General features: G+C 40.9%; 1 protein-coding gene across 2 annotated transcripts in view; it reads right to left on the bottom strand.

Moving 5' to 3' along the window:
* Nucleotides 1–328: 328 nt before the first annotated feature.
* Nucleotides 329–18,105, bottom strand: part of rims4 (regulating synaptic membrane exocytosis 4) — a 50,547-nt gene continuing 32,770 nt past the window's right edge. For both annotated transcript variants that reach the window (XM_031860974.1, XM_031861055.1), the window contains 3 exons: nt 17,360–17,461; nt 13,828–13,967; nt 329–6,670 (listed from right to left, as the gene is read on the bottom strand). In XM_031860974.1, coding sequence (XP_031716834.1) covers nt 6,452–6,670; nt 13,828–13,967; nt 17,360–17,461 — 461 coding nt within the window. In that variant the 3' untranslated portion in view covers nt 329–6,451. The remainder of the gene's footprint in view (nt 6,671–13,827; nt 13,968–17,359; nt 17,462–18,105) is intronic.

Here is an 18,105-nt window from a genome sequence, read left to right as displayed (position 1 = left end):
GCACCGGCCGCCGAGAGTCAAAATGTCTAAAAGTCGCCCAATGTTGAGAAAGTTCAGCTGAGCTTGCACGGACAGCGTTTAAGGTGGAATTCACCACCTCTTTTAATGCAAATGTGGTAAAAGCAGCAAACTAGAGACAACCAATTGCGCTTATTTTGATACCATTGAGAACTAGAAACAATGTTGTTTTCTAATAAATTCAATCTACATGTAAGTTGGATTGGCCTTTTCACCTGGTAGCTCATTGAATAACTTCTGCAAGCCACCGGGCCTCGAATAGCAAAAGCAATGCATTGCTCTGGAAAAAAACTAGTCAATTGTGCACTGGTGTAATGGCAGCTGGAGAAAATAATTACCCAATCAGTATATCAACTACCGGCTCAACCCTCAACCTGTTTGCAGGCTTTAGGTTTATGGACTCTTTGTGTTATCATAATTAGAAAAGTCTCAAAAAGCTATATTAGTTATGTTCATGCCTCTCATGTGTGAACGGAGCCAACAGGGAGTTTTGCTCGGCTTTACAAGCCCAAACTTGTGAAAACCCAAACGAGTCTTTTCTCAGTGACGGAGCCATTTTTATTGGGAAAATGGGGACACCATCTTGGAACACAGTATCTCCTAACACCTACGTTAAGCCTACCAGTTATTGTAGCCTGAAAGGAAATGAGTAGGACGCTTAAGCATTTGTTTGTATATCTACAATATAACTGTTTTTGATTGCCTCAACATATCTTCTGTTACAGACAGATAAGGGCCAAAATCTGCAGTTCCTAAAATGGCCACTTGAGGCTGGCACCAAAAGCGAGTCCCCATAGACTCCCATCTTAAAACGCCAAACTAACAGCGGAGATAAAAGTGTTTCCAGCCTGGAACAAAATCGTGTTTTGGTCTCTGTCGCTAATATCCCTGTTCATGCACATGTACTGTAACGTCACGGAGACTTCGTCCATATTTTGAACAGTCTGGGTTTGTTGCCTAAACCCGATAAGCAAGTGTTTTTGCTATGACCGTAGTGGAGCGTAATCGTTTGAAGAACTGGGCTACCAGGTGCGTTAAAAAAGTGATGCCAAGGGGTCGTGACCGAGCGTCAGTATGTGAGGAGTTAGGATGAGAACGTGTTGACTGCGCGCATGTAAATATAGCCAGAATCAAACAAGACCGCTGTAATGTTAACGCCACTCAAGGTTATACATGTTGATCAAGAAAAAGGTTATCCATCATTTAAATGCATTGTCAGAGATGGCTGAGGGACAATTCTCACATCTAAAAGTTATTAGCTAAACTCACGATCTGCTTAATATTCTGTATGTAACTCAACTGTCACTAGAGTTTTCTTCGGTGCTGTAAAATTGAGCAGCACAAATAGCAAAAGTCTGGTTTTGCATAATGTGAACCTAAAGTGGCAGAGGACCTGATCGGGACTCTAGTACAGTTCTTGCAGATGATGCAGATGGCTAGAGTGCAAATGTTCTTTTGTTTTTAGTTATTATCATTTAGTTATAGTTCATTCGAACGTCAATAAAGAAACAACAGTGTCATTTTTGTAAGTTTAGAAAATAAGTATTGTTTAAGAAATAGGTCCGACTGTTTGAGTACCTTCTCTGCAAAAAAGTTGGGTTTTTTTTTGCCCAGTTTGTTGAATTAAGCCGACAGCAAGGAGTGGGCAGAATACACAAATAGTCAGTTGAAATATCAGAAATTCATCAAGAACATACGCAAAGATGATCATTTCCATACAGCGGACGACGCGTAAATTACTTGAAGTGATGGGTTGAAATGGTGACACTGTAAAACGTTTTTTGCGTCGTTTTGATAACTTTATGTGACAATTCTTAGTCCATAGCCCTGACAAAATGTATATCGGTGTGTTTAAGGCCTCTATTTACATCACAATTGATAGTTGTACATAATTAACATCCGTGTGGCGGACACAATCAGAACATGGGTCAATGCAAAAACGTACATTTTTCCTTGGTGCTGAATATGTCGACGACAACATCTATTAGCTCATTCATTTGCCTTCAAAGTTACAAAACGCCACAAACAGACTCAGACGGGTGAACAAGACGCTTTTGATGAGCAAAATTACACAATCAATTTTTAATAAATAAACATTAATTACTCTTAAGCCTGCTGGGAATGTGGGCATATATTTCGTCTCGCTCCCAAACAATTAGACTGTTTTCTTGCAGCTGTAGCCATCATAGGAACAACAACAACACATCGTTCACTGCTGCCACGCCGCTCCACCCTCGAGAGGAACGCTGTTAATGTTGTTTATTAATGCATTGTAAAGTATCTGCTGACTGATGTTCTACAGGTTGGATGTAGATCGATGGGGAACTTCTATGACGGTTACCACTGCTGAAATCATTATCATGCAATAATAGTTTTATTCCAGCCACAGAGTTCTTCCTCTGAACAGAATGTTACAGGCTGCTGATAGAAAATTGGAGTGTAAACTTTCCTCTTTCATTGGTCCTTAATTGGGAAATCAGCCCTCAATATATGTTTAAAGTTTGGCACAAAAGAACACGGACAGAAACACATTCCTTGGGTCACAGTCAGAGGAGTCAATTGATTTTAAATATAACTATATATATTATATATATTTGATGTATACAACTTTTTCTAATATCTGACTCATTTTTAAAAACAGTCCCCTTTTATTCTAACTACCAGGCAGTCATTGATTATTAAAATCCATGATATTCAATGTCATTTTAGGTTGTGAAAAATGATCCCGCATTTTTCAAATCAGAAACTACAATGTTTACATGAGGTATTACATACAATTCAGCTCCTTCTGAGTTTGGAAGAGATTATTTAGAGACTACATGAAAATCCTCCTGGAATAAGTTATGGGGTGAAACAACCTGAATGTGCTGGGTTTGAATTACACATCGAGTGATCTGTGGCTCCTGCATTCAGATTATTTGAGCTACTTTCAAGGTGTTTTAAAGAGGGCATGTCACGAAAAGACTCACAAACGTGAAATAAGACAACCCAGTCAACTTTTTGTGGGCTGCCTAGATCAGAAAACATGTTATTGAACAAGCCATTAGGATTTTGCTCCCCATATTTTGGCCAATCAGAGCAGACTGGGCTATTTAAGGGAGGGGGCTCTTAAAGAGACAGACGGTAAAACAAAGCATTTCAGACAGAGGATGATAAAGGTAAATTCAGACAGACAGTATGAGAAAAATAACTTGTTTTGTGAACATTAAAACACGTAAACATGTTCTTGTAGAAACCCAAAATAAAAGTTTGAACCTAAAAACCAGCATGACATGTCCCCTTTAAATCATAAAAATCCTGTGTATTGTCTTTGACAAGCACAACTTTATGACAGTAAACATGTATCGGAATCACATGTTTTACATACAAAACACATGCCAAAAGATGACTTAAATCGTCAAAGATAATAGAATCTGACTGCAGTGAAAGTCACTGGCTAAGCGTGTCATCGTCCACAGTGTACACTGTGCAACTGAAAAAACTGCAACGCCTGGATGTTTCTTTTATTGCTTTACAGAATGTAGCTGATTTGTTTGGAAATAAATACAGTATTAATATCCCTGCAACACTGCTACTGGCTAAAACAGAGGCCACTTTTGCAAAAGTTTTTTTTTTAAAGAGTAAAATCACTCTAATTTGTATAGTTTAATTAAAATATTAGTTGATTAGTATAGGAGAAATTTTGTTCTGAAATCTTGCTTCAAAGTTAATAAGAAAAACAAAACCGTTGTATTTGTTATTGTCTGTGAAAGGAAGCAGTGAACTTTGAATCAGAATCGCATTGCTACATATGTATGTATTCCTCAATTAATGTCGGGTCTCAACCCAACGTATTTCATTTCTCCGCTCTCTCTGCAGCGTATAGCTCATGCTTAGTTTTATCAAGCAGGATGCTAAGTTTTAATCAGTCATGCGGATGCTACCAGCTAATGCTACAATCTTAAGGTAACTAGCGGGGATATCCCCTCCCTCCCTCACAGATTTAACATTAATCAACTAAGTTATTATAGATTCACTTTGGCTCACACCAAAAGACACGAACAACCATAATATTTACACAGAAAAAAAGAAATTAAGAATCATAAAGTGCCCAAATGAAATACATGTACTTTTGTTATTCAATAAACTATAAATGTCTCTACAGTGTGCACATGGTGTTCCCTTTAAATTCATCCTATTTTTGTGTCCGTTCTTCTTTTTTTTAATCTGTAAAACCTGACGTTGGTTCCAGACAGATCTTTTGTTTGGATGATGCAAAGTACATTTCATGCTTCCTTCCTCTCTCTTTTCCTTTTCCTCCCTCTCTTCCTCTCTCCACACTGAGTCGTAGCACGGCTAATCACCAGGTGCCCTGGCGGTCTGTGGATCAGGGCTGTAATTTAGAATGGAAGGGACGCTCCTCTGCACAGCTCTAAATGCTGCCGGCAGATGTTGTGAGCGGCTGTTTCTGTTCCTCCCTCACAATAGCTCTATGCCGCAAGGTACAGTAAGTGAGGATGAGGAAGAAGACACTTGCTGGTAGAAATTGGCACAGTACAAACTGTTATTAGACAATCTTTTTTTTAAAAAGAGAGGAGGAATCTTAAAAATCTACTTGTAGACTATTAGCTAAAGAGCATACCGAACTCCAATCAAACTGGGATGAACAGCGGGTTTTCAGCCCTAAACTGTCAGCCAGGCTACTATCCTCAATGCTTTTGGAAACGTCTGTCTCAGTGCTACAACACAGGTACAACATCTGCCCCCTGCTGCACCAACAGGTGGGTGTGAAAATTTAGAACAATATAGAACGGAATTGAACCGAATGAGGACAAAACACCCTCAACATTTCAGACCCCATTCACACCTGGCTGTTTAATGCCAGTTGTATCCTGATTTAACATCACTGCTTTTGATAGTAGCATGCATCCAAGGTTAGCCGCTTAGAATTATAATTGGGATCTACTACGATATATATCGCATGCATAAAATTCAATTAAGTTTGGCTGGGAAACCCGATATCTGTGTCTTCAATGCGTCATTAAGTTATGCACCACGGCCGGTTTTGATCGACACACAAAAGAATACTTTTATCACATGTGGCTAAAAGGTAATTAGCTCCTGAAGTCATATAATCAGATTTCAAACTGTAGTTGATGGTTCTTCTGTGACTTTACAGCTGCTCGCTTAAGCCGGAAATCTCTATTTAGACGCAATTTGCTACGTATTCAAAAAACAACCAGGTAAAATGGGGTCTTACGTGGATCGTTTTTTTCCAAAAACCCACAAGACTACATGTTTTCCGTCCAACCACACACGACTTTCATTTAATAAAGTGCCTTCCACGAGAGATGACAAAAATAAATCAGTGAAATCTGCTAAAGTCGCGATTGATTGTAATGAAATTATACAGGCTCTTGGGTTGTTGGGAACTCAGAACCTGCTAGTTCTTCTTTTAAACCACTCAGGGACCAATTAACACCTGGCGCTGCAGCTAAATGTAATTAACTGCAGTCCGTAGAAACCCAGCAGTACTCCAGATCCCCGAGATCAAGTAGAGATCTAGATCCTTCCAGAGGATTTAAGGGGCTTTCATTCATGCCTCCACACGCATACACATAGTACCAAATGGACTGAACATTGAAGGGCCAAATGTGTGACACAAAAGAACAAAAAACAGCTCCAGTCAGTGTTTCGAAACCAAGATGTCTTGGTTGGTTACAACAAATAAACTATATATAGCTATAAAGCTATATATATATATATATATATATATATATATATATAATTACTTTTGAAAAGTCTTCTGTAGTCCTGCTGATCCATTCATGCTCCTGCAAAATGGAAGGCCGATGTCTCAAACCGTCTCTGGACAGAAAGACAGATAACACGTCCAAGCCCCCCTTATAGAGGACACAGAAAGACAACAAGCAGTCCTGGGAATGAGAATCGGATCGTAGCTCGTGAAGGCGCGTAGCTGAAGCGATGCCGAGCGCCGCAGTGTGTCGTGGTCCCAATAGGACGCGATCGATGTCGGCAACCGAGCCCTCCTTTGAAGTATCCTCATTAAGTAGGTTTTTGTTTCCTCATGAAAGAGATCTGAGGAGAGCAACATGTTCCTGTGAGTCTGAGGGGCGGTCAGTTTGCAACAACAAAAGAAAATGTGCTTCCCGTGAGTCTCGGGGAAAACAGTCTGATACAATATCAAAAGAATAACGGTATATTTCCAGTGAGTGCCAAAGTGACCTACTAGGTAGTAAAGTCATTTCCCAATCAGGGGAGTGATTCTCTCCCAAGTGTGGTCGGACCGGTCAAAGTGCCCTTGAGTGAGATACTTAACACCTACGCACCTATAGGCTGCAGGCTATATCAAAAAATGTCTGTTGGGATTTGGTTGAGACAGCAGTGGAATCTTTGTCGCAACAACAAAAACTTGACATTTTTTCCTCGAGTCTTAGGATCGCTCACAGCAGGGCCCAATGGTGCTCTCCAGGGACATCTGGGAGGAGTGGCGGATGAGTGGCGCCATCGTCGGGTCCACCATGGAGGAGGTAGGGAAGAGCTTGTACCAGCCAATCACCATCGTGCTGAGGTCCAGCTCCTCCAATAGGATTCGAGCTACGCCCATGAAACATTTGCGGTCCATCCGTCCGTAGTTGCCCCAAACGATCACCTGTGGAAGAGACATAGATATGAATTAGCAATAGAAATGATGTATTCATACCATTTTACCAAGACCTTACATTTTAGCAACAGCATTTGTGTTTAGACTGGATAAAATATGTACGTAAAGCTCAAAGTGCGTGGTTTCGGACGTCGCCGCCTTGCAGTGATGACGCAGCCTAACTCTAAAAGTAAACAGCAGAAGAACAAACCTGAGACCACCTTGAACTTTAGGCCTTGATGTATCATAAATAGGTGGAATATATTAAAGAAATGTACGTTCTGTACAGTTTCTTATGAAAAAGAAAATGTGTTATAGAGAACAAAACGTTTTCTGTAGCAGACTGTCAACATGTTTATGTAACTGGGGGTGTACAGGGATTGACTCGCTTTTGGAGCCATTTGAGGAACTGCAGTGTTTTGGCACTCCCGTGTTGGCTTCATTTTTCGCTTGGTTTCATGTCGAAGTAGAGTTATTTTAAATAATGATGAAAGCGTAATAGGTGCACTTTCTTTCATGTTTAATTCAAAAACGAGAACAGATGGCAAAATCATCTGCTCAGTGTGCAACAAAAATAATCATTGATATGAATGACGTATTTAATATTCTACTTACAACACCTAACAAACATGCTGTGGTTTATCAAGAAACTGGATGATACCTGGACGTTGACACTATACCGAGATATACTGTATGTATACGCTAAGGGGGCGAATTCACAAAGAATGGATTGCAGCTGCTGACATCACCATGAATTGCGCATCATTTACCAACGACATCCGCCCCGTCTCAAGGTCTGATTCACAAAAAAATATTGCGCTAATAATATAACAGCGCAAACACGGCCATGTATTTTTGCAGTTGAGTGCAATTTGCCCGCTTTTTGTGTCGGATTGCAGTTATCCATGTGGCAAACACAGTAGGCAGACCAACGGCAGAGAGAAAGACTCACAACTTAACTCAAGGAATTCAAAGTAAACGTGACAGAAGACGCTTCCTTACCAAACGATCTTGTACTTTACAGTCTATAATACTCAGAAAGTGTTGTCATAGATATCATATTATCTTAAATAGAAGGTAATCATCAGCGACGTTTTGTCTCCAGGTAGAAACGTACTTCATGTTCCCCTCAGTGTTTCAGAAGAGAAATCAATTTATTTCAAGGGATTAAGGGCCGAAACATGGCTTCAGAGGCCCTTGATTCGTGCTTATAAAGCATCCTGGGGGTGAAGGAGGTCGAGAAAGATTAATTGACAAAGCGATAAGGTTAAGAGGGCGGGGGTTAATCAGCATTAATCCTGAGGTTTGGAAATCTGTTCCGAGACAATACTGGCTCTTGACGGTTTCTCTCTGTGTTACAGCAGCAGGCTGAGGTTTCAATTACAGTAAATGAAGAGGGACAGTGTGTGTGAGGGAGTGAGACGGAGATGATGGGGGCATGTGCTTAGAAACCTGTGTGTGTGTGTTTGGACGTTAGGTGTCCTCCGTCTCCTGACGACCCGATAACATCATCTCAGATGGCCCCACATCTTGTCAAGCAGCGGACAAAATAATCAATACCCGTCGGTGCGTGCGTCCAGTCGTGCGGCCGCCTCGTGTGTCTGAGCGAGCCCGCATACCAATCGGTTTGGATGTGTGTGAGCGTGATTTCCACAGAGACTCAGAGGCCAAATCTGCTCCAATCTATTCCCTCCATCTTTAAAGAAGGATAATCTATATCTCTTTCTGTCTGCCCGCGATCAGCTCTCCAAACAAGGTCCTGACCTCAACCATTTCAAGTTAGGAGAGAGAGACATCGGGAGAAGAATAAAATCTATGGCAGAACTACAGAAACTGGCTGAGTCTTTAATGTGGACGATGAAAAACACAACGTCCTAGATCCTCTCCTGGTCCACTTTCTAGAAAGTGGGACTAACACACAAACACACACTGCAGGTGCTGATGGAAAGACAAAAAGGGATTGAACAAACAAAAAACAAACCAGCATGTTGCATTGAAGTGAGGATAAGTGGATACAGACGATGGATGTACTTGAATTGAAAGGAAGAATAAAAGCTCTGAAACACCAGAAAGTGGGACGGCTAACTCATTTGGAGATACTAATAAAATACACAATATGGTCAAAAGTACTTTAGTCAACTTTTGGTCTGGGGCGTAGACTGTATATAAGAAGTCATCGTGATGTGGACTGATGTTATGAAGCCTCGAGCTCTGCAATTTCACCGTCGCCATATTGTTTTTTTTGCAACCGATGAACTGAAGTTACCATATTTGAAATGTGGTCGAGTGACATAGAGACGCGGTATACGTCTCTGGTAGCGGCAGCGACCTGTCAATCACAGTAGCCCCGCCCCAAAGCATCCCCTGCTTTATGGTCTGTTTGACTCTAAATGGACCATAATGTACTAAATGAACATCATGCTGTATTGAAGAAGACTTGAAACTAGAGATTGAGACCATAAACTCATGTTTACAATGTTTACTGAGGTAATAAATCAAGAGAGAAGTAGAGTCATTTTCTCATAGACTTCTATACAACCAGAGGAGTCACCCCTGCTGGTCACCTCCAGTTCTGCCTCACTCGGCAGAACTGGAGGTTGATGCCTGGTCTGGGGCTGTTTTTCGTAGTTTAATACCTTAGTTCCAATGAAGGGCATAGGATTAGACTAGGAGTTGAACAGACTCACTGAGGTGAGGTTTTACAACAACGACCAAAACAAGTAACGGTAGGGTGCGTAAATGAGTAAAATTAGCAAGTTACCTAGCTAGCTAACTAGCCAGCCTCTCTGCGTTTGCTCTCTTCCCAGCGAGCAGCGACAACACTTTACAGACCCCACTGCTTGTTCACCATAACAACTAACCTCAATCACCATTTTCTTTTGCAGGCCTACTCGTCAAATGACAGCAGGACGTCAACCGTCAATTCCACTCCTATATCTATGTGAATAAATTACAGCCACAGCATGCAGCGATTTATTTTGTGGCAGTTTGGTTAGTGGCCTTCACTGTTTCAACATGACGATGCCTCCACATACAGGTCAATTAAGGAATGGTTTTCCCAGTTCGGTGTGGAAGAACTGGCCTACACAGAGCCTTGACCTCAACCCCACCCAGCACCTTTGGGATTAACTGGAGTGCCAACTGGGAGCAAATCTCTGCAGTGGAATGCATGCTCAGAAAAATGGAGCCTTATTTTAGCAGCAGAGGAATGTGCACGGTTTTGTAAAGATTTGTTCAACAATCACAGGTGTAATGTTACAAGTGTCTGCACTTTGTTTCAGTTACCACATAATAAATACAGTATGTGTAGTACAGTAGCTGATGCTGGAAGCTTTGGGATGTAATGACTTCTTCTGTGTGGGGCAACACAGACACAGATGTCAAGATAGTTTGCAGTCAAAAACTGAGATACAAGAGTCAAAGTTCAACGAGTTGAGCATAAAAAACCCAGCACAGATTTACCTCATTTTGGGGAGTGAATTTATTTATTACATTTCAATAAATTGATTTCCACCAGCTGTTATAATTGCTGGCGTGACTGAGCCGTAAAGTATTAAATCAGATAGAGATTACTTCTAATGCTCTGCATGTCTCTATCTGAGCCACTCAGTTCTGACACCACAAACTCCCCCTGGTTAGAAAAGACAGAATAATAAATAACGATGGGAAACAGAGAGAGATAAGAGTGATAAACCCTGGATTTGCTGCTTCTCCCGGCTCTGATAAAAAAACTCATATTTATGTGGACAGAGAATAAAAAAGCAGCATTAGCTGAAAAATATATCAACTGCTGTCACACGCTGAGGGAAATATTGTACATATTATGAGCTGTTATTATTTGTCACGTTATTATTTTTCCTATTCTTAGTTGACATTTATTGTTTAAACTCTGATCTACTGCCATTTACCTCATTTTGCAACACTGGTTATTACCTGTATAAATAACCTTTGAGAGAAAGATAACAGTGGATGTTTAAATGACAACCTGATAGAGATATTTTGCATCTAAATACATTTCACAGAAACCAGGATAAGCTGACATTTAGCTTGCACTAACTGCAGAAAAAACCCCACAAACCAAACACACAATAGCATATAGAAAGCATAACTAATATTAAAGCTGCAAGCAGCGATGAACGGGCCCTTGCACCTTCCCACGTGTCAGGGAATAATGGCGGTTCATGAGTCATGAAAGAGGTCGGGGTTTAAGTGTAGGGGGTGGGGCTAGGAGTCTATGAAGCATGTACATGTCCAAAGGACTGAACCCTTTGTATGCTCAAGAAACTTGCAGCAGATTGGACAAAGTATGTTGAAGTTACAACAACTTCCTGTTTTATGCCAAATGGCGCTTTTTTTGACGCCACAGAATAAATGTAGCATGAAAATGCGAACTTTTGATACATTGTGATCGCAAAGGTCATTGGATTGTTTTGACCAAATACGAATATGACTAAATCTGTAGGAGGAGTTGGTTAAAGTACAGTGCCTGTAAACGGCTAAAAATGGGCAAAAATGGCACAATAAATTAAAAATCTAAACTTCTTGTTGGTTTTGGGGTTTACTGTCAGGAGGCTTTTTGGTGTGTCTCCACATGTTACAGCTGCCTACTAAATTTCATGCATGTCGATGAAACATCAATGAGGGGCTTCATTTTGCCAACTTTTCCTGAAAAGGCGATTCATCTAAGAATTAAGAATTTATCCAGTTTCTCCAGTCGGGTCCTCGGTGACTGCTGGTCGGTGCTAAGAAAGACTTCATGACAGTCGTCAGAGAAGATGAAATGAGGGAGGAAGAAAAACGAGATGATCGGGGGATGGAGGCAGAGCGGAGGAGAAGAGAAAGACGGACAGCCAATAATTAGAAAGGAGGTGTTTAGGGATTGTGCGTTGACAGCAGAAGAGCCGCCTTAGGCTGAGGCTGAACACAAAGAGGTTCAAACCTGCAGCCTTCAAAACCCACTGACCTCACCTCTGTTTACCACACACACACACACACACACATATTTTTGTCACGTCAGTCGCTCGTCACATGAGTCACTCAGTAGTCATGTTAATCGTTATTCAGTCAAGTTAAACGCCAACCACAATCTTTTCCTGACCCTAACTAAAACGTTTTCCTGTCTGAACCTAACGTCCTGTGAAGACGGGAGTTTATTTTGAAAAGACACTATGCACGTAACGAGCGTATATATTTACACACCGTCCCACACCTACAAAACTGTAAAGCCTGCACCATAAACCCTTCACATTTAAAGACAATACTCTTTCAAAAAAAGCTGTTTCAACATTTAAATGAACATATATAAAACCATGTGCTTGGAGTCAGTCGTGGAGTGAGTTGATGAAGGATTCTGAATGAATCTCCAGAGTGGAGGCATTTGGCAATTTGCTTTGGTAAATCAGGAAGTGACAAATTGAAAAACGCTGCTGATTTCAGCGATTTTCATTATCCAGTGTGCATGAGTTCGATGAAAGTCGGAGGACAGCGACGCACACAGCGGATAATTAAGAGGGAGGCGTTTAGCACTTAATTACACGACGACAGGAGCAGCAGAGCTGAAGGCCTCTCCACTGAAAACACAGCACTGTGTCCAGCTGCTGGTTACTGAGGAAACCCGCCATACATACAGGGTACAACATATGTGCATGTTGGTGTTATCATATCTTATTTACCCATTATATTAAGACACAATACACCTATTACAACGTACAAGAAAGGACAGTGAATAAATACATTCATTCATTACATAACAATAATAAAGGACAAGAGACGAAGGAAACTAAATACGGAGTGAAAGAGAGTAAGAAATGATGGGAGGAGACTAAAAAGACTTGGAGAGAATGAAGGAAGAGAAAGGAAGAGAAAGAAAGGAGATAGCAAGTAGAAAAGCAGGGAAGAGAGGAAAGTAGAAATAAAGATGGCAAGGTGATACAAAAGGAGAGAAAGAAAGTAAGTGAACAAGGAGGGAAGGACAGTGAGAGAAAGAAAGAAAGAAACAATGACTTGAATACAGTTGAAAAGACAGTAAGGAGAATAGCAGCCAAGTCGCCAGGTAAATATGTTATTATAAGTTACGTGGTATAAACCTGGTACTTATTCGAACACAAAGTTTTTTTAACCTTAACCAAGAAGTTTGTTGTCTACACCGTAGCAATCATTTAAGAACGTTAACCCTGTGGCATTGTGCGACAGGTGACAAGAGGCTGATATGGAACGTGTTCATGAAACTCTTTTTAGTTCAGAAACAAAAATGTACAAATCAAAGATTCTTTCTGACAGCTAGTTTAAGAGAAAGACTGCAGTATGAAGGAAGTGAGATAATGATCAGTCTCTCTCAGCTCACAGCTGAAGCTCCAACAACTGAAAGAACTAAATGAGCTCAAACAGCCTTCTGGTCCCTCAGCACAGATTCTCACTGTAAATGTCGAGCTCCTCTTCACAGCTCCTTCTGCTGTGTCTCCTCTACACCTCTACACCTCCTTCTACAGAGTCACAGAGAGACAGCCGGGAGCAGTTTCTAACAAGCAATTGTTTAACAATCGGATAAACACTTCCCTTTGTTATTTCATGGCAACTATTTGGTGAGATTGGTATGTGATTGGGGTCATGAATTCACTTTTATCGTCGATGAATGGCAACGTTGGCATGTCGGCTCGTCCACCACTTTGATTCAGATTGAAATATCTTAACTATTAGATGGATTTCCATGAAATTAATGTTGCTCAGAAGATTAATCCTAATGACTTTGGTGATCCCCTGACTTTTAAAAGTTGTCACTCATGCAGTAACATAGCTAAACGTCTACCAGATGGAGTGGCACAAAGTATTGTGATTTATTTGGTGATCTCCTAACTTTTCCTCGACTGTTTGATAGATTGCCATGAAACAAAGAACAAAGAACAAAAGATCAGTTTGTCCAGTAGTAATACCTGCAGAGCTAATTCCACTCCCGTCAGCTGTATTTTGTGCTAATTAGCGTGCTAACGCTGTAAACTAGATGAACGTGGTCATAACCTGCTCAACATTAGCCTGTTAGCTTTGCCATTACTCACATGTTAGCAGGCTGGTGTTAGCATTTAGCTTAGAGCACCACTGACTCCAGTTTCATTGTATTTTGCCGGTTTGTCTCGGTTGTGAATCAGTGGGGCCACGATGGTGTGTCTCACCTGCACCACTTTCCCCTGCGGGCTTTCAGAGAAGACCAGGACCTGGTTGTAGAGAGGATCCAGAGACTTCCTCACTGACTTGGTCTTCTTCTTGGCCATGCAGCTCCCGTTCTCCAGGAGGTAAACTTTGATGTAGGCCGCTGAAACCACAGCAGACAGAAAGGTTAATTAAAGCTAAACTCAAGCGTCAACCTCTTCAGAATTCTACTACATTACTTGATTTTTGAACATAGCGTTGATGGACAAGTTTGTCCTCCAATGCTTACACAAAAACAATGTTGAATGGGGTGCAGAAGCTTCAGTTATAGCACAGAAAAATAGGAATAAACCGCAAATCACTGGACAAGCATTTTCTTGCTGGTTGTATGATCAACTCTGCCCTCAACAAGTTGTCAGTGACTTTAGAGGTTGAGTGTAACGGGATATGGAACCGGTATGTTTGGTGTTAAGATGATGATGCAGTACAGTAGAAGACAGTAGAAGGCCAGGCGAGGGCCATGTGAGAGACGGAGACGGCCAAATGCATCAGTAAGCTACGTTACGGTATGTTTGCTTGTTTGTCTGCATGGTACTGAAGCAGCACACTACATAAAAAAAAGCTAAATCATTGATTTTGAGACAAACTACCAAACTAAAGTTTACTAAATAAAGACTTGCAGCGAGCACAGAATATGAGAAGAGCACATTTGTCACTAATTGGTTTGTGGGCTACAGTTTTGAAGCTTTGAGTGCTGCATTTTAGTCGTCGACATTTTTTTTTTTGCAGTCAGAAGTGACACGAGAGGGTGGAACCGGAAGCTGAATAAGACAATTTTTCAGGCGACCAAAATGTCAAAAGTAAATTTCATGAACGGAAAACACGCTGTGAAAGGGTCGAAATTGTAGGAAGAAAATTAATTTAATTTAATTTTCACTGAACCACACGACTGTGAAACAACTTTAAAGAAGAACTACATCTTGGCTTTCTAAAATGGAATTTGTATTTATTAATAGTACATTTCACAAACATTTCCACTCTTTTTTGTTTTTCCATTCAGTAAAGTTGTGGATAGTCCCTGCTACTTTTGTTTTTTCAAACCACCTCTGTCGAAGCGAGCTGAGCCGATACTAGAAGGTGAATCGTCACCACATCCTGCACAATCCAATATTTAAACTGCTGCTGCAATTTATTTATTCACGTGACCCAGATGAAAAATCTATATCTGATAACAAGATTAAAGATTTGAAGCGAGGTTGTCCTTGGTATTCATACTATATACGGATTTCCATCCATCGCTGCAGCTCTCTCCTTCACCACATGTCCTTTCATTCACACTAAGTTGCTCTCCACTCGTTTCTCTCTCCTCTGACTCTTGTCTGTGCTTCGCTCTGTTGATTATCCTCTTCTCTTTCATCTCTCTCATGGCTTTTTTTCCCCTCTCAGATTTGTCTTTTGTTTTTTTCTTATTTGCTGACACTGTATTGTTCTCATGCAATTAGGATCAATGGCTGGTTTAGCATTATGCAACCACAGCGGGGGGCTACAATCAGTTAATGGTTTGTTGTTACACAATCCGACTCGCTGCAAAAATGACGGCAGAGTCATGTCGACATCGTGCCGGTCCTGTTTCTCAAAGAGGAAGGTAAAGGTTAACTGGTCTGATTAATGAAGCAGCCGATCGTTGGCTTCGTCAGTCTAGTGCTCGGGTGATTCATTGCCGGGCAGCCGGCTCATATTAGCAGCTCTCTAAGTGCATTTTGATTATGATATATTTCAGGTGAAACGATGCATGAAAGCTGAAAGTGAGCCGTAGTCTACAAGTGCAGAAGATGAGCCACTGAATCACCGTCGCTCGTCTTCATCATCGCTCATCATATTCCTGACATTGTGTGGACGGGTTTGAAGCAGCATTTAGAGAAATTAATAAGTTAAATGAATAAATTAGAGAGATTTCGTTCCTCATTGAACATTTGAGAAGCTGATTTTCTCGTGTGAAACCTGCCTTTCCTGCTAAAACAGTGCTCGTCCTGCCTTCGGTGGTGCACTGCCGTGTTTCTTGCTCAATCAGTGGAATGTTGTGAACTCATCGGCAGGAATGTGCATCCAGTCACTCGCTCGCACGTGTGTCCTTGTCCATGTGCAGTAGAACAAACAACACAGGGACCCACTCATGACCTCTATGGCATGAATAAATGTGGTTATGGCAGAGAAATGTTAGATAAACACTGACCCGTTCATTTCAATATAACAGATGTAACTAAAGAGCTGGGAAATACATTATTATTGTTATTATGAAATAAAAGTCTCCTGGAATCTCTTTAAAAATAAAAATCTACTTATTTAGTCACACATTGACTCATTTAATACATTTATATGTTTATTCCCTCATTTATTTATTTCAGGATTTATTTCATAGAATTATTATTTATTATTAATTTAACATGGAATAAAATGGCGTCACATAGTCCCACATAGTCCCACATAGTCCCACATAGTCCCACAGGGCACAGGAATGAATATAGAAAATGAGGAAATAAGCGTTTGAGACTATTCTGGTGGCTTTTTAAACATCTCTGACGACATGTGTTGGCTACATGGCTTCTTGTTTCAGTCAGACACCAAAGTCAGAGCAACTTGAAATTGTGTTTCTCTGCAGCGTCAGCAGAGGAAAATGTAGATCTGACTTATTTAGCGGATCACCTCCCTCTGCTCATGTGTATCGACTCCCCGAACACTAACAACAACATTTTCTCCTTTTCACTCATGCATCTTTCATATTGTCAGGGACGATGACTGTGTTTTCGGAGGATGTATCCCGTTAGGTTTCAAACGTCCGCTGCAGGCTCTTCTGTTTGTGAGCGGTTGATGCTATTGGCTGTCTAGTGGAGCGTTCATGTTCTGTGGGACCCTGATGTTCTAAGACATGGCAATCGTTTGATGAACAGGAGCCTTTTTAATGATTTGGCTCTGAACATCTGCAGTCATATTTAAACAATCTGTAGCGCACGGTCTAAAGCACATGGTGAGGGGCCTCTGGGACGTGGCCAACTCCACTTGTGCTACTTAAACGACACTTAATCTGGGTGCATAGTGGTTTTATTTAGTCTTTCAATTAATAATAGGTGTGTTCCGGGTGTAACATTATTTTACTTAATCAGGGTGTCATCTCCCATTTCCTTGCTATATAAATGGCAGATTCGGCACATTGGAGAAGCGGTTTTCAGTGAAAATGTAGTTTTTGAAAGTTAACAAATGTGGATTGAAGCAGAATATCTTGTCAGATAAAAACATTTTGAAGATGATTACATCTTTCTTGTTCCAATAAATGTTGAATATTGGGACTTTGCAATGTTCTAGATTTGTTGGGAATGTTTTGATCACACAAGTCAGGAACAATCCTCCGTAGTCACCGATGACACAAAAAGTATACTACTATTAATATTAGTGTAGCTTAATCTATATCTGCAACTGTGCAGAAATAACAAATTCAAAAAAAGTGACATACAACAGCTTGATCGGTCGACAGACCAGCAGCGGACTAGAGTGGTATACCTGGAGGTCCCTTTGAACCTGGTTTCATGGTGAGTCCTCTGGCCTGGACGACCTCCACCTCCAGACCCCCGTTCCTCTCCATGAGACCGATCTCTATGTCACCTGGATGGATGGAAACACAGGTGCACTTTAGCAATGAGGATGGAGGGGGAGCATGTGCCTATCTTTTCAAAATCATTCAAAGTTCTTAAGAAGCTTTTATATCACGACGACGTTTTGTGACGTGTTTGGAGTGTAAAAAATACTACTTCTAACAAACTAACTGGATATCGTGCGGCATTGTTGTTGGTGGGTCGTCAATTCAAAGCGCGAGCGAGTAAACATGCAAACGCATGCACAAGAAATTCCAATAGATGGAAGACACTCGGATAAAGCTGCACCGGATATTTCAGAAAGTTTTTCGGACGTTTTAGAACTTTTTTTTCTGTCTTTCGTTCTGACCCGTTGAAGTCTGTTTGCACGGACCTGCTTACAAGAACCACTTGTACAAACAAATTACAAACTTCTGCATCATCATCATGTTTAGCAAATGTTTAGATGTCAGGATCTTTTATCAGCCGATTCCCAACGGCAGGACTCAAAGTGTCTTCTTTTTACTCTTTAGTGACATATTTGTGAATGAAACAGATCAACATGGTAATCTTATTATGCTCACGACTAAATGTCATGACCTCCTCATGAACAGGTGGTATTCATCAAGCCGGAACAAGCAATCCTTTACGACTTTTGAACTCAAACACAGAAAA

The sequence above is a fragment of the Anarrhichthys ocellatus genome, unplaced genomic scaffold (assembly GCF_004355925.1).
Source record: "Anarrhichthys ocellatus isolate YVR2014 unplaced genomic scaffold, GSC_Weel_1.0 scaffold1, whole genome shotgun sequence".
Classification (NCBI taxonomy): Eukaryota; Metazoa; Chordata; class Actinopteri; order Perciformes; family Anarhichadidae; genus Anarrhichthys; species Anarrhichthys ocellatus.
Note: the sequence above shows the minus strand (reverse complement) of the source record. Positions and strands in the feature narration are given on the sequence as shown.